This window comes from Pogoniulus pusillus, chromosome 33 (genome assembly GCF_015220805.1).
Source record: "Pogoniulus pusillus isolate bPogPus1 chromosome 33, bPogPus1.pri, whole genome shotgun sequence".
NCBI lineage: Eukaryota > Metazoa > Chordata > Aves > Piciformes > Lybiidae > Pogoniulus > Pogoniulus pusillus.
This window is the reverse complement of record NC_087296.1, coordinates 3,820,830-3,836,146: the sequence shown is the minus strand read 5'-3', so window position 1 is coordinate 3,836,146 and position 15,317 is coordinate 3,820,830. Positions and strand designations below refer to the sequence as shown.

At 44.5% G+C, this 15,317-nt stretch overlaps 1 protein-coding gene across 1 annotated transcript in view; it reads left to right on the top strand.

Annotated features, from left to right (window-relative positions):
* SEC63 (SEC63 homolog, protein translocation regulator) overlaps positions 1-15,317 on the top strand; it is a 54,726-nt gene that overhangs the window by 18,954 nt on the left and 20,455 nt on the right. The window contains exons 4-9 of the mRNA XM_064170148.1: positions 509-621; positions 3,705-3,766; positions 6,956-7,014; positions 7,622-7,672; positions 10,476-10,584; positions 12,870-12,964. Coding sequence (XP_064026218.1) covers positions 509-621; positions 3,705-3,766; positions 6,956-7,014; positions 7,622-7,672; positions 10,476-10,584; positions 12,870-12,964 — 489 coding nt within the window. The remainder of the gene's footprint in view (positions 1-508; positions 622-3,704; positions 3,767-6,955; positions 7,015-7,621; positions 7,673-10,475; positions 10,585-12,869; positions 12,965-15,317) is intronic.

Here is a 15,317-nt window from a genome sequence, read left to right as displayed (position 1 = left end):
TATTCCCTTTGTTCAAGAAGTTTGAAATAATTTATGGGTAGGCTGATTCCAGTCAAAGGCATTGTTAAGTGGCAGGGCAATCCACTGTTCCTGGTGACTGACAGATTTATTTCTGCCTACGAGCTGCAAGTGAGCCATCAGTCTTGATCTATGAACTCTTCGCTTAAATAGAATATTGCAAGTGAGAATTCCTTCTAGTTATGAATGTGTTTAGGAAAAGATTTGTCACACAGACAGGGAGGATGAATGGCTGAACAAAAAAAATCAATACCCAGTCGTCTGAATGTCTTTTTTTATCAGGCTGCAGCTCCTAACATGATGTAAAAATGCGATGGTTACAAAAATGTTGGGAGAAAAATAATACAATCACGTTTCCCTGCAGTGCTTCTGTAGTTTCATGGTCATCTATCAGAAGGTCATCCTGTGGTTCATTGAATGCTTTAGACTAGAGATGTAGAAGAAGGGATTGAAATGATTTATTAACGAGCTCACCATTTTGCTTTCCAAGGGAGCAAGTATATCGGAAATTAAGAAGCAGTACCGTGCGCTGTCGTTAAAGTTCCATCCAGATAAAGGTGGAGATGAAGTGATGTTCATGAGGATTGCCAAGGCCTATGCAGCGTAAGTGTGGGGGGTTGTTTTGCCTTTAAACAGTGGGAATTTGCTATCACGGGGAGGGGAAACCTTTCAGGCAGTAGCAGGGATGATCTAAGCAGCCGGGAAGAAATGTTTTCAGATAGGTAATGAAAGTCAAAACATGTCTCAGTTGGGCGCGTGTTTGTTCTGTACAAGTCAGGAAGGAGAAGTTAATTGTTTAGCAACTGTCAGAGTGCTGTAAGGTGTTAGGTCTTTGTATTAAGCTTCCATGTCAGCTAAGGGAAGGGTTGCCAGAGTAGGATGCACATTAAGTCTTAAAGATGACAAAGAACAAAATGAGTGTTGTGGGTTTTTAAGCGAGCAGCCCTGTCACAGCAGTTCTGAAGCGCTGCTTAAATAAATAGGCTGTTCGTTTCACCTGCTGACAAAGCTAAAGAGACAGCATTCAGAGGCTCTTCCCATCTAGTGACAAAGATGTTTCGTTCTGACTCTGTTTTCTCTCAGCTTCCCCATGTCCCCTTTCATTTGTGCCTGCTTTGCAGCCCTGATTCTTCACTCGGCAACTGTTTCATGTTACTTGTGTAGTTCTTTTTCCCTTTTTCTCCAGAGTATTTTTGACCTCATCTCTGTTCAGAGCAGCTTTTTTTTTCCCTTTTAATCTGAGAGGTGATGTCCAATAGTAGAATTCTGTCTAAAGGAAATCCCTTTTTATTGAATTGCTCCACAATCAAGATGTGAGTTTGGGTTTCTGATGCCATTCATACGTGGAACGTAGATACGGCTTTTTATTCTTCTCTATACTAAATGATTCTTAGAATGGTTTGGCTTGGAAGAGACCTCGAAGATCATCCAGTTCCAACCTCCCTACCATGGGCAGGGACACCTTATACTAGATCATAGAATCAGTCAGGGTTGGAAGGGGCCACAAGGACCATTTTGTTCCAATCCCTCTGCCATGGGCAGGAGCACCCTACTCTAGATCAGGCTGCCCAGAGCCCCATCCAGCCTGGCCTTAAACATCTCCAGGGATGGGGCTCCAACCACCTCGTGGCAGAAGCTGTGAGGAGTCACTGATACCAGTCTGAGCTTGTGGCAATATGGTCTTTGCCCTTCTTTTCTCAGCCTTCTTCCATTTATAGGGCTTTATTGGATCAGTCACATCATAGAATGAGTAGGGATTGGAAGTGGTCTCTGATGATTGAGTCCAAACCCCCTCCAAACCAGAATCACCTAGGGCAGGCCACATGGGAATGCATCTAGACAGGTCTTGAAAGTCTCCAGAGGGGTTGACTCCACAACCTTCTGTTACAAGCCTCCATCACCCTTACAGTAAAGTGTTTCCTCATGTTGAGGTGGAACTTGCTGTGTTCCAGTTTGTATCCCTTGCCCCTTGTCCTGTCACAGGACACCGTTGAAGAGAGACTAGTACCAGATCATAGAAGCAACCATGCTGGAAGAGACCTCCAACATCATCCAGTCCAACCTAGCACCCAGCCCTAGCCAAGCAACTCATCCAGTCTTTTCTTGAACACCTCAAGGGATGGTGACTCCACCACCTCCCTGGGCAGCCCATTCCAATGCCAATCACTCTCTCTGACAACAACTTCCTCCTAACATCCAGCCTAGACCTCCCCTGGCACAACTTGAGACTGTGTCCCCTTGTTCTGTTGCTGCTTGCCTGGCAGAAGAGACCAACCCCACCTGGCTACAGCCTCCCTTCAGGTAGTAGTTGTAGAGAGCAATGAGCTCTGCCCTGAGCCTCCTCTTCTGCAGGCTGCACACCCCCAGCTCCCTCAGCCTCTCCTCACAGGACTGTACTCCAGGCCTCTCACCAGCTTTGTCGCCCTCTTCTGGACACCTTCCAGCACCTCAACATCTCTCCTGAATTGAGGAGCCCAGAACTGGACACAGCACTCAAGGTGTGACCTGAGCAGTGCTGAGTAGAGGGGATGCTGTGCTTTCTGCTTTTGTGGTTTCTGCTTCTAAGTCAGTCATCTGTGTGTTTGACCTTGAGGATCCTCTTTGGGGTGAGGTGAGAAGAGCCAACACCAGGCTCACTTGAGCACTTTTGAAATGATATTTTCTGCTTAACCACATCTGTGTTCCTATGGAAGGCTCTTCAGTAGGAATTGCAGCACGATTCTGGCATTGCTTTCTGAGCTCCTGGACCATCTCACTGCTTCAGTTTGCAAGCCAGCACTCAAAGCCTTGGTGATACAGTTTTGGGAGTGCAAGAGCTGTGGCAGAGGCAAATCTTGATGTAGATGGCTGTGTGAAGTTCCTTAGCCATGCTATCTTGAAAGCTGTAAAAGCTGCCCATTGAATGAGTCTGCTTGCTGACAAATGTGAGACTTGGAAGCAATCAGGAGATGTCTGCCTGGTTCGCTGGGTTTCTTCCACGAGACAAAATCTTTCTTGTAGTGAAGAAGCAAATGCCTGGTATTCTGTTCCCTAAAGCAGTGCTCTCCCTTCTAGTAGCAGGGAAACTGTTTGAGGTGTTATGTTATTGCCAAGAAATTGTCATTTCACAGCAGGCATTGAAGCTGTAAGCTTTAGGAGGTGGTGTCTTAATTTAATTCTCTCTTCTTCAATATGAAACTGGGGAGTTCCAGGGGGGAAAAACCCCAACCAGATAAATACATGCCTACTAAAAGTCTGGTATAAGAGAATTAAAAGCTCATATGGACAACTTCTGTATCAAATCATCCTGTATATTTTGTTTTCAGCCTTTTTTGTCTTCCAAAATTTGCAGCACTGTAACCTGGCACTGAAATGTGCTCTTTGCTGATGGAAAGTAAAGAGCACTTTTCCTCACTCTGAGGAAAGGGAGGTAATGATTGTTCCAGCTCCTGTACCAAGGATGCACCTTCTGTGTCTGATTTCTTTTGGTGTCAGAGCACTAAAAGAATTTGCCTGTGTCTCAAGGAGCAACACAGCAGTACTGTTTTATGTCAGAGTCCGTACAGACAGTAGCAGAAGCTGTTCAGCTTGCCAAGCCCATCTCTGAAGGACAGTCTTAAGCACCATGTTTTAAAGCTGCTGCATGTTAATGATTGAGGATTTTGTTTTCATTTCTGTGTTAACTGAATCTCTCTTCTTCAAACTAGCTTAACTGATGAGGAATCGCGAAAAAATTGGGAAGAATTTGGTAATCCAGATGGACCACAAGGTAACAACTGTGAATGACAGCAGTCCTGTCATTCCTGTGCATTGAGCTCTCTGATATCTGATCATTTCAGAAGCACTCAGATGTTAATTTATCTATAGAATTACTTTTCCCTGTGATATGAAGCTATGTATCGGATTGACTTGCTTGTGAAAGTGGCTCTGGGGTGGTGGTGGGAGTGAAAGACTGGAAAGAGTTTGTTCAAAAAAAACTCTGGAGAGAGTTGCCAGTGTTAAAACATCTCTCTTGAATTGAGGAGCCCACAACTGGACACAGCACTCGAGGTGTGGCCTGAACAGTGTTGAGCACAGGGGCAGAAGAACCTCCCTTGTCCTGCTGGCCACACTGTTCCATGATCCAGCCCAGGATGCCATTGGCTGTGCTGCCCACCTGGGCACACTGCTGGCTCATGCTCAGCTACTCTCTACCATCACCCCCAGGTCCCTCTCTGCCTGGCTGCTCTCAGCCACTCTGTCCCCAGCCTGTAGCACTGCTTGGAGTCATTGTGGCCAAAGTGTAGAACCCTGCACTTGGCCTTGTTAAATCTCATCCCATTGGCCTCTGCCCACCCATCCAGCCTGTCCAGATCCCTCTGCAGGGCTCTCCTACCCTCCAGTAGCTCCACAGCTGCTCCTAGCTTGGTGTCATCTGCAAACTTACTGATGCTGGACTCAATCCCCTCATCCAGATCATCCGTAAAGATACTGAGCAGGACTGGGCCCAGCACTGATCCTTGAGGAACACCACTAGTGACTGGTGGTATTTAGGAGGTATAACACCACTAGTGACTGGTGGTATTTGGGAGGTATAACACCACTAGTGACTGGTGGTATTTAGGAGGTATAACACCACTAGTGACTGGTGGTATTTAGGAGGTATAACACCACTAGTGACTGGTGGTATTTAGGAGGTATAACACCACTAGTGACTGGTGGTATTTAGGAGGTATAACACCACTAGTGACTGGTGGTATTTAGGAGGTATAACACCACTAGTGACTGGTGGTATTTAGGAGGTATAACACCACTAGTGACTGGTGGTATTTAGGAGGTATATAAAAGCAGGCATAAGTAACAAATAGAAGAATGCTTACCAGAAACATGACAGTTTTAGACATTTCCTTGCTCAGATGCTCTAAATGTGTATTACCAACTGAAGAACAAGCCATAGTGCAATAAACACACTTTAAAGGGATGTAGGTGAGGCTGTGTTTGCACTGAAGTAAATGCTCTATACACATCTGCCTTCTACTTGCTGGCAGCAGTACTGACTGAGTGCAGCTCTATGCCACCTTCATCCTCTATACACATCTGCCTTCTACTTGCTGGCAGCAGTACTGACTGAGTGCAGCTCTATGCCACCTTCATCCCGAGGAGTCCTGATGGTTATCCCTGTGCTGGTTGATTGTTCCTGGGCAGGTAGCTACAAGAAAGTAATCCTGATCATCATGTGTTAGAAAGTTTTACAGCAGATGTTCCAAACTAAAACAATTTATCACTGAAACCAAATAGATTTCCCCCCCCCCACACCCCCTTTTTGCAGTGAGTCACTCTTAAAACATCTCTGTGACTGTTGCTTAAGCTGGCTAGCTTTGAGGAAGAATATTGTATATTTCAGGCTGCTTCTGATACTGACTACAAGCAGTCATCTGCTATCTTGTTAGGTCAGGCCTTCACAGGTCTCTGCTTGTTGATGCCTTGCAGTTTGTGGGAAGAAGTCAGGCTGCAGAGCCACATGGAATGAGTTAAGGCTTGGAAGTGATAAATGGGATTTGTAGCTTAATTGTGAGGTTACAGGATGACAAAAGGGAACTCTGTGCTGGAAATTCTTCTTTTGAACTGTATCCATCCAACATAGGAAATGAAGTTTAAAAGGGAAGAAGAACCTCAGCTCTTGAAGTAGTGTTTCAAAGAAACAGTCTTCCCTCTTTCAGAAACAGCCAGCTCTCTCCACTAAGTCATAGCCTGACAAAGGCATTTCTGCCTACAGAAGCAAAAGGCAGAGCTACTACTACCAATATAGCTAAGCTGGAAGCTGCTGTTGAAGTCACTTTAGGCTTGTGCATATCAGCTGTCTGTCTGAACTGATGGCTGTCACAGTTTGTTTGGGACAGTATTAGAACAGCATCTATGTACACAGGGGATCCTAATCTGTCCTTATTTAAGGCATTAGTCCTCACTGGTATCTGCTAGAGCTGAGAAAAGCAAGGTTTGGTTGGTGGCTTGTTATGGTTGGTTTATTTTTACCCAGCCCCTAGGAATGTGTAGAGTCTTTTCCCCACCCCCCTCTCTTCTTGATTTCCTAGGACTTAGTGTTGGAATACTGACTGTGTTGGAATAGGTAGCCTTGGTGAAGTTCACTTCATTGCCACTGAAGTGTCTGAAGACAAGCTCAAGCTCTGTGATGCTGTACTCTATTCTGATCTCTCTGCTGTAGATCTTGCTGTTAAAGAACCCTGTCTCTTATTTTGTCTCTTGGAACTGAACAGTGATCCTTTATTACCAGTAGCACCAAAATAAAAAGAAATGGCAGAGGATTGGTTTTACTATTTACAGTTACAGTTTAGAACACTTTCTTAAAGTTAAAAACTAATAAAACCCTTCCACCTCCTTCTCACCCCTCTGCCTTATCTCAGACTTTGCCTTGCATGCAAGGTGAGTTTGGAGGATTGGCCAGGAGGGGTTAGAAAGCAGAAGGATTAGTTACACAGAAAGCAGGCCAGGGGGAGAAGTCCAGGCACACAGAAACACACAGCAACTGTGTTATCTATGTTGTTTTTATCCTTCTCAGCCAGCCTATGAGTGAAGCAGACATCACCACTGTTTCCTTTTCACAGCCTAGCATCTAATTTCTCTCACTAAACTATTCCAATTAGCCTCAAACTAGCACAATCTTTGAAGCTTTTTTAAAATACATGTTAATAAATCCTGTTTATCTCTTTCACTGCACTACATGAAGCTAAAGTCTTTGGTGTTTGAGATGTTGCATTGAAGTCTTACTATAGTAGAGTGAATTCCTAATTGGCTTTTTTTTATTTCACTTAGAATTTTCCTTGCTGGAATGCTAAGCCTGAAGATTTTTGTGTGGGATGGTGGTTTAGGGTTGGGTTTTTATTTTGGTGGTCCTTTTATTTTGGAAATGAAACTTTAAAACCATTATTTTAAAGCAGATGTCTTTTCTTTCTTCCTACAGCTACAAGCTTTGGTATAGCTCTGCCAGCTTGGATTGTGGATCAGAAGAATTCAATCTTGGTGAGTCAAGTTCATTAGCTCAAGATTTGAAAGGGATCTTTCAGATGTTAGCCTTCAAAATCTTCAAATGCATTGGGTTGGAAAGGACCTTTAAAGGTCATCTAGTCCAACACCCCTGCAGCAAGCAGGGGTGTCTTTAACCAGATCAGGTTGCTCAGACCTCTGTCAGGCCTGAATGACACCAGGGATGGGTTCTCTACTACCTCCCTGGGCAACCTGTTGCAGTGTCCCACTACTTTTTTTCCTCCCCGCTGGTGCCCAGAGACCCTTTTTTTCCCCTCCCCACCCTGGTGCCCAGAGACCCTTTTTTTTCCCCTCCCCACCCTGGTGCCCAGAGACCCTTTTTTTCCTCCCCCCTTGCATAACTGATTGTAAAGATGACATACACTAAAGTGATGCTCCTTATTTGTCCCCTCCCCAACTGCTGATACCACTTCTGAGTTGTTCTTCTGAACTAATGATAGCTCTTTTGCAATAAGCTTGCATTAATTTGTAGTGGGCTGGTGGTAATAAAAAAGTATTTGGCTGTATTTTTGGACAAAGATTAAACAAGAGGAGTATGAAGTAACAGAAGTAACTAAGACACTGTTTCATCATTTGTCTCTAGGTTTTGCTTGTATATGGACTAGCATTTATGGTTATTCTTCCAGTTGTTGTGGTAAGTGTCATCTAATTAATCTTCTCCCCTCTAACCAAAGCTGAGACATAACTGGAGTTGCTTGTGCTTGCCTTTCATGGAGAGACTGAGCAAACTATCTCTTTGATATGTTTTTTTTTAATGTGGGTGTTCTCTTTTGCTATGGGGAAAAAAAGTGCAGCTGCTGTGGAGTTTCCAGCAAAAGATGCAGTGCCACGACAGCCAGATAGGGTTGGTCTCTTCTGCCAGGCACCCAGGGACAGAGCAAGAGGACACAGCCTCAAGCTGCACTGGGGCAGGTTCAGGCTGGATGATAAGAAGAAGTTCTTCACAGCAAGAGTGATTGGCATTGGAATGGGCTGCTCGGGGAGGTGGTGGAGTCCCCATCCCTGGAGGTGTTTAAGAGGAGGTTGGATGAAGCACTTAGTGCCATGGGTTAATTGGAAGGGTTAGATGATAGGTTTGACTTGATTGATGATCCTAGAGGTCTTTTCCGACCTGATTGTGATTCTGTGACAGAGAGAGGGCTGCAGGGAAAATATTTGCTATTACAAGAATTAGACTGAGTTGTGCCTTGCACCTTCTGTCATTCATCACATGAAAATTAATGCAGAGTGATGAACTCAGGAGTATTTTCAGTGGTGTTACTGTAGAGCCAAGACTCAGCTGTGTGTAGTTTATGATGCTGGAATGATCACTCATGTGGAACAGGTTGTTGATTTGGTTTCTCCTGGCTGCCTTTGTTTTCATACCTTCAGTTTTTATTGATCTTCTGTACACCATGAGATGCCTGCCCTTGAGATTTCTTTGTCTGAGGGATCAATTGCTAGGTGAGTGGAGTTTCAGGGCTGAGGTTTGCCCTACAGTATTGCTTTTGGACAATGTGCCTTATTCAGTGCTTGTGAGTTTGGGGCATGGCATGAGGAAAGAACCAGAAATTTGACACCCAGAAACCTTCATGTTTTGGCAAAAAAGAGTTTAATTTGAGAAAGTGTCCTGGAGGCTTGGCAGCTGCTTCTATCTCTGTGTGCAGAGGCTCAGCCAGGCATTATTCCTTCTCTCTGAGAGTCTTTCTGCATAATTGAGGATTTAGTATAGAAAATTAGCTGTGGTGGCTTCAACAAGTTGTTGAATAAAGATTCTGAAATCCAGAGTAGAATGTCTACATATTTTTCCATCTTCCCTTTTACTGTGATGCCTGATGCTCTTTTGTACACATGTGCTTGCAGTGATTTATACCAAGTTTATCACAGCTCAAGTGAAAGTAAACATCCTTCCTCTTGTTACCAAGGCATGTCCCATGCAGAGAAAAACACAGTCTGCCTTTTCGTACCCCTATGCCAGATGTGGACTTTTGCATTCAGACTTGCCACTGTAAATTTCTTTTACAGCCAGTGAAGAGGAGTAGTCATTTTTATGGAGCAAGTCATTTTATCATTTCATTCTAGAGTAGCTGTACAGGATGATTCATGCCTTTAATGGGCCTGTTTCTCTTTTATGAATCAATAAAGAAGCCGAAGTTACCCACAGTGTAGTCATCCTGTATCTGAGTTTGGCATCTAAAATAAGGTGAGGCTGGTTCCCTCCTTTGAATCCTGATCAACACCAAAGGAATACACTGAGATGTATTTCTTCATAGACCTCCACTGACCTAAATAATGTTCTCTACATGAAGCAAGAGAGGCAGGATGTGTCTGCAGAAGTGCTTGGGGCAGCCCCTTTTATGGACTGACTGTAGTCATATATGTTCAGGCACTGAAATGAGCTGCCCAGGGAGGTAGTGGAGTTACCAGCCCTGGATGTGTTTAAGGGTCATTTAGATGTGGCACTTGGGGATATGGTTTAAGGTGAATCTTGTAGAGTAGGGTTGTAGGTTGGACTTGGTGATCCTGAGGGGCTTTGCCAACCTGCATGTTTGGTTGTGATTCTTCCAGCTCCTACACTTAGACAAACATTTGATAGCTGTGGGATTAGAATCTACTTTTCTCTGCAGAAAGAAAAAAAAACAACCTTTTTGAAACAAAAGTTTGCTGCTTTGTGTCAGGGGTCATTTCTTCGTTGAAGAACCAGATCTAATTTATTAAGGGGTGGGGGGGGAAGAGCAATGTTGTGAGGAGCCAGTCCTAGAGCATTTCCCAGATGTGATGGTTTGGGTGCCACGTTGGTGCCAAAATTAACATATGATGGTTTGGGTGTTACCTGCCCCCTTCCCTCCTTTGAAATCACCCAGACTAGCCTCAGCTGAGCTGGAAATGAAGAATGAAGCTCTATTTACAGCTTAGCACAATATACAGGCATATATACAGTTATATAAGAATTAAAAGTAACACAGAAACACAACACCCCTCCCCTGGCACACCTTGAGACTGTGTCCCCTTGTTCTGTTGCTGCTTGCCTGGCAGAAGAGCCCAACCCCACCTGGCTACAGCCTCCCTTCAGGTAATTGTAGACAGCAATGAGGTCTGCCCTGAGCCTTCTCTTCCCCAGGCTGAACACCCCCAGGTGTCCTTTTAAAATGTGGCAGCAAATAGCTTTTGTCTCCCTTTCCTTTTTGAAATTCAGATGAACTTAGCATAGGTAAAATCAGTTCAAGTATTCACAGACTGCTTCAGGTTGGACTGGACCCTCAAAGGCCATCTTGTCCACCCTCCTGCAGTCAGCAGGGACATCTCCAACTAGAACAAGCTGTCCAGAGCCTCATCAAGTCTGATCTTGAATGTCTTCAGGTGCCCCAACCATGTCCCTGGGCAACTGCTATCTGACTGAGGTGCTCCAGTAGAGCTGTTTGAGTGCTTCATCACAGCTAATGGTGTTTTGTCCTCAGGGTTCCTGGTGGTACCGATCGATACGGTACAGCGGAGATCAGATCCTCATTCGGACCACTCAGATATATACCTACTTTGTCTACAAAACAAGGAACATGGACATGAAACGTAAGTAAAAGACATCTTCAAGTGGTGATCTCTTCATCTGGCAATGACCATCTGCTGATGTTAAGATGCTTCTGCTTTATAAGCTTTTGTTAGCTTCAAATAACATTTCTGGGTCTTTGGGAGTGTTTTTAACAACTTCATTTTTTCAACAGGAGGTTTGAGTATTTGGGAGAGAGATTTATAGATCTGTATTTATGTTTGTCTTATGCTGACCTGCCTGTAGTCCTGAATGACTGTGTGGCTCCTAGGAGTACAGCCTCTGTCTGTGTGTTTTCTTCTCTTAGTGAAACAAAATAGGCTTTGGGGATTTTCTAGGGGCTGCCATAAAGTTTTTATATCACCAGGGAGTGAGCTGACATTTCTGTACTTATTGTATAGCTAAATTTCTCTTCAACAATTTACTATCAAGTTCATGTTACTTTGTTCCTTGTGTATAGTTTCTGATAGGTTTTCTTTTTTCCTTCTCTGCTCACTTCTAAAGGAAGAGCTCCATCTCAATTCAGGGAAAAAATCTGTAGCTGTACTATATGGCTGCAGAATTGGATCTTTCAGTTTGGAGGCTGGCATGGGCCTGAAGAATTAGCATGATCCTAGTTATTTGTGGATTGGATTTTACTAGATGGAATGCTCAGAGCAATTGAAAAGCAGAGTTAAAAAGTCCCTCAAAGCATCTGAAAAGGGTTCATAAATATATTCTCTTTTAGATTTGCTGGAAACATCTTCTCTTGATATACCCTTTTTTTGCTTCACAGATAATCCAAGAGGCATAGGAGGTAGTTGGGTGGAAATGTGTTTGCTTTCCAGTTGTAACATGCATGGATTTCTGTGTGTGGGATTCAGTCCAGTTTATTCTCTCCACCTTGCTGTCTTCTCCTGCTTTTCCCCCTCTCCAAACAGTTAAGTGAGAAAGAAGAAGTTTAGGGTGATTACTTCAAACCCATTCCTTACTCTCTCCAAACTTGTTGTCAAGAGCAGATTACTGAACCTTGCTTTGAGGCTTGCCTTGTTGCTCCTACAAGGCCTTATTTAAGGATTTGATCCCAGGACTCTCTGGAAATGTTAAGGGCAGGGCAGGTGTTTTCACTGATCTCTGTTGGACTGTCTGAATGAAAAATGAGGCACAGCTAAGACAAACTACATAGTGACCAGGTGAGGCTTTTGCTTGGTTATGAGCTCCATACTGGTGAGGCACCAGTGACAAAACTCAAGGCTTCAGCCTGGGCAAGTGTTATCAACCCGGGCAGGAGTGGAACAAATCTGCATGACTTGCCTTGTGTTAGGTACTTTATTTTAGGCTTCAAGACAAATGAGTTTATTATAAAGCTTCCTTTCTTGATGCTGCACAATTGTGGCTCTTAAATAATAGGGAAGTATTTATAGCTCTTTGAAACTCTTCAATATGCTCTGCTCGGGAAGTAAACAGATACTTGAGAACAGGAGTGAAAATTGATGCTCAGGGAACTTGACTAATTGTTAGTAGGTGGAATTCACTGAGCACTGCGAGTGGGCAAAAATAACTTGGACTTGCTCAAAATGTAAGAACAAAGCTTGAGTAATTGCTGAAAAGGTCATTTTAACTGGAGCAAATGATGAGGTGAGCTTTCTCTTGTCTGTGGCTGAGGGGGTCTGATGTGTTCATGAGCAGAACAGCTCATAGTACCCCACTGTGTCCTCCTTTCATCTTAATTACGTAACCGAATCTTTGGAGGTAGTGTGGCTTTTCCTAATCGCATTAGGAGAAGAGCAGTCCTTCATCTTCATGGAATTTGTTTGCAGGGTTATTTGTTTGAGCTGCTTTTCTGAGCATTAAAAGGCTTTTTTTTTGGGTGACTCTTCAATGCTGGCTGAAGAGAAAATTTGAGTTGAAATTTTATCTTTCTCTCCTGCCCCTCCAGTCCACACATCACTGTGCTGCCACAGGCACATGAATTGGTGAGAGGAATGATGCTGTGGGCATGCAGATGCAAACTGCTGTGCAGTGATGTCTGCCAGTCCTGAAGAAGCCTGGCTGTGTTTTTGTGAAGGCATTCAGAGGCAAAGGCTGGACTTGATGCCATGCAAAATGGAGCCTTGAGTGATCTCTTTTGTCTTGTGCCAGGCATTGGTTCTTGCCTCCTTTGCCTGCTGGCAGTAGTGACTGATCCGTTAACTAGAGAGCATGGAGATTCAGGGTGGGTGGGGGAAGAGTTGGGAATAAGTTGTAAAACTGAGGGTTCTGAAGAAATAACTGGGTGGCATAGGATGTTGCTGACATTTTCTCTGTCTGCCTTCAATTATTTTTGCAGGGCTTATCATGGTTTTAGCAGGGGCCTCCGAATTTGATCCTCAGTACAATAAAGATGCTACAAGCAGACCAGCAGACAACATTCAGATCCCACAGGTTAGTTACACCAGGAGATGTTTTCTAAAGAACTGACCCCTCCAAGGGAAGAGGGAGGTGGTGTTTGAGATAATTCAGGTTCTTCAAAGGCAGTCATTTTGTTGAGGTGCAACTGTGTCTCTTCAGAAGTAGAAAGGTAGACTTGTGTGGGTTAGTGGGGTTTGGGTTTTCTTACTGAAAGAGAAGGCAACGTTAATTGATGATAATGCTTAGCTTGAAGGGAGTCAGCTTACTTGTAGACTGCTGGGTTGGGGTTTTGGGGAGTAGTGAACTAATCAGGGAACTTAGTCTGATAAATGCTCAAGATTGATCTAAGGTGGTGACTACTTCCATTGAAGTCCTTTTATCTCATTAATGCAGGTCTGGTTAAACATGTTCTTACTGAAATAAAATTATCTGATCTCTGAGTTAGTATCTTTAAATATTCTAAAGATTCCTTCCTGAATGTCAGCTCCCTTCTGGTTGCCTTTTTTCATTTCCACTCTTCCCAACAGTTCAATTTCCCCATTTAATTTCCAGTCTTCCCCAACAGCTTCCCTAATGCATACTGTGGCAAGTAATTATCACTAACAGAGCTTTAGGAAATCTTATTGATGAGAAACATTTTGGCTTGAAGAAATTCAAAGCACACTTATTACAAAAATACTCCAATGAAAGTGTTCTGTGTTTTGCAGAATGAGAGAGGGTGGTCCCACAGGTTGAACCTGTTCATAGGATCAGCCAGGAAGAGACCTCCAACATCATCCAGTCCAACCTGGCCAGTCAACCAAACCATGGCACTAAGTGATGAGGATCCAGTCTTTTCTTGAACACCTCCAGGGGTAGCAACTCCACCACCTCCCTGGGCAGCCCATTCCAATGCCAATCACTCTCTTTGCCAACAACTTCCTAACATCCAGCCTAGACCTCCCCTGGCACAACTTGAGACTGTGTCCCCTTGTTCTGTTGCTGGTTGCCCAGGAGAGGAGCCCAACCCCACCTGGCTACAACCTCCCTTCAGGTAGTTGGAGACAGCAATGAGCTCTGCCCTGAGCCTCCTCTTCTGCAGGCTGCACACCCCCAGCTCCCTCAGCCTCTCCGCATAGGGCTGTGCTCCAGGCCTCTCACCAGCTTCATTGCCCTTCTCTGGACATCTTCCAGAACCTCAACATCTCTTTTGAATGGAGGAGCCCAGAACTGGACACAGCACTCAAGGTGTGGCCTGAGCAGTGCTGAGCACAGGGGCAGAATAACCTCCCTTGTCCTCCTGGCCACACTGCTCCTGATCCGGGCCAAGATGCCATTGGCTCTCCTGGCCACCTGGGCACACTGCTGGCTCTTGTTCAGGTGCTATCTACCAGTACCCTCAGCTCCCTTTGTCTCTGCCTAGTTTCTCTCAGCCGCTCTGTCCCCAGCCTGTAGCACTGCCTGGGGTTTTGGCCAAAGTGTAGAACCCTGCACTTGGCCTTGTTAAATCTCACAGAGTTAATTTTCAAGTCATAAACATACTTTCTTGTCCTAAACATAAAATAGGCTGAGATACCTCTTTACTAAATTGCCTCTTTACCTTCTTGTGGACTTTTTAGTGTGGTTAGATGAGGCTTTTCAGCAGGATTGTGCTTGGGAGCACAAAGCCTGGGAAAGTTCACCTTGATCATCAGTTGTGAGCTGTTGCAAGCACTGGCATTGTGCAAGCCCTTTACATTTAATAATTCTGTGTTTAAAAGGCAGCCAAGCCTCCTGTAACTGTATCCCACTGAGAAGCTGTTCCAGAACTCACTGTTCCAGTGCTTAGGAGTCGTGTTGGTGATCAGTTTATATCTATGGTTTGTCATCATTATTCTTGAGCCTAAATGATTCTTGCTGTATGGATCCTTAATGCATGTACAGACAGAAGCAGCAGCCTGTTTGTTTTCTTTTTGTCTTCAGTTTGTTTCCCTCATCCTGCTACATGCTGAACTTGTTCTTCAGCCCACCAGGGAGGTCCAGCTTGTAACCCTCCTTCCTGTGACACTTGGTTCATAGATTCATAGAATGGTTTGGGTTGGAAGAGACACCTTAAAGATCATTTAGTTCCAGCCCCGCTGTCATGGCCAGGAACACCTCCCACTACCCCAAGTTGCTCAAGGCCTCATCCAACCTGGCCTAAAACACCTCCAGGGAGGGAGCATCCACAACCTCCCTCAGCAACTTCTTCCAGTGTCTCACCACTCTCACTGTCAAGAATTTCTTTCTGATCTCCAGTCTCTTCCCATCTTCCAGATTCAGTCCATTCCCTTTAGTCCCAGCCCTATAAGCCTTTGTAGAAAGTCCCTTCCTGGCTTTCTTGTAGCCTCCTTCAGGGTCTGGAAGGCTGCTTTAAAGTCTCCCTGGA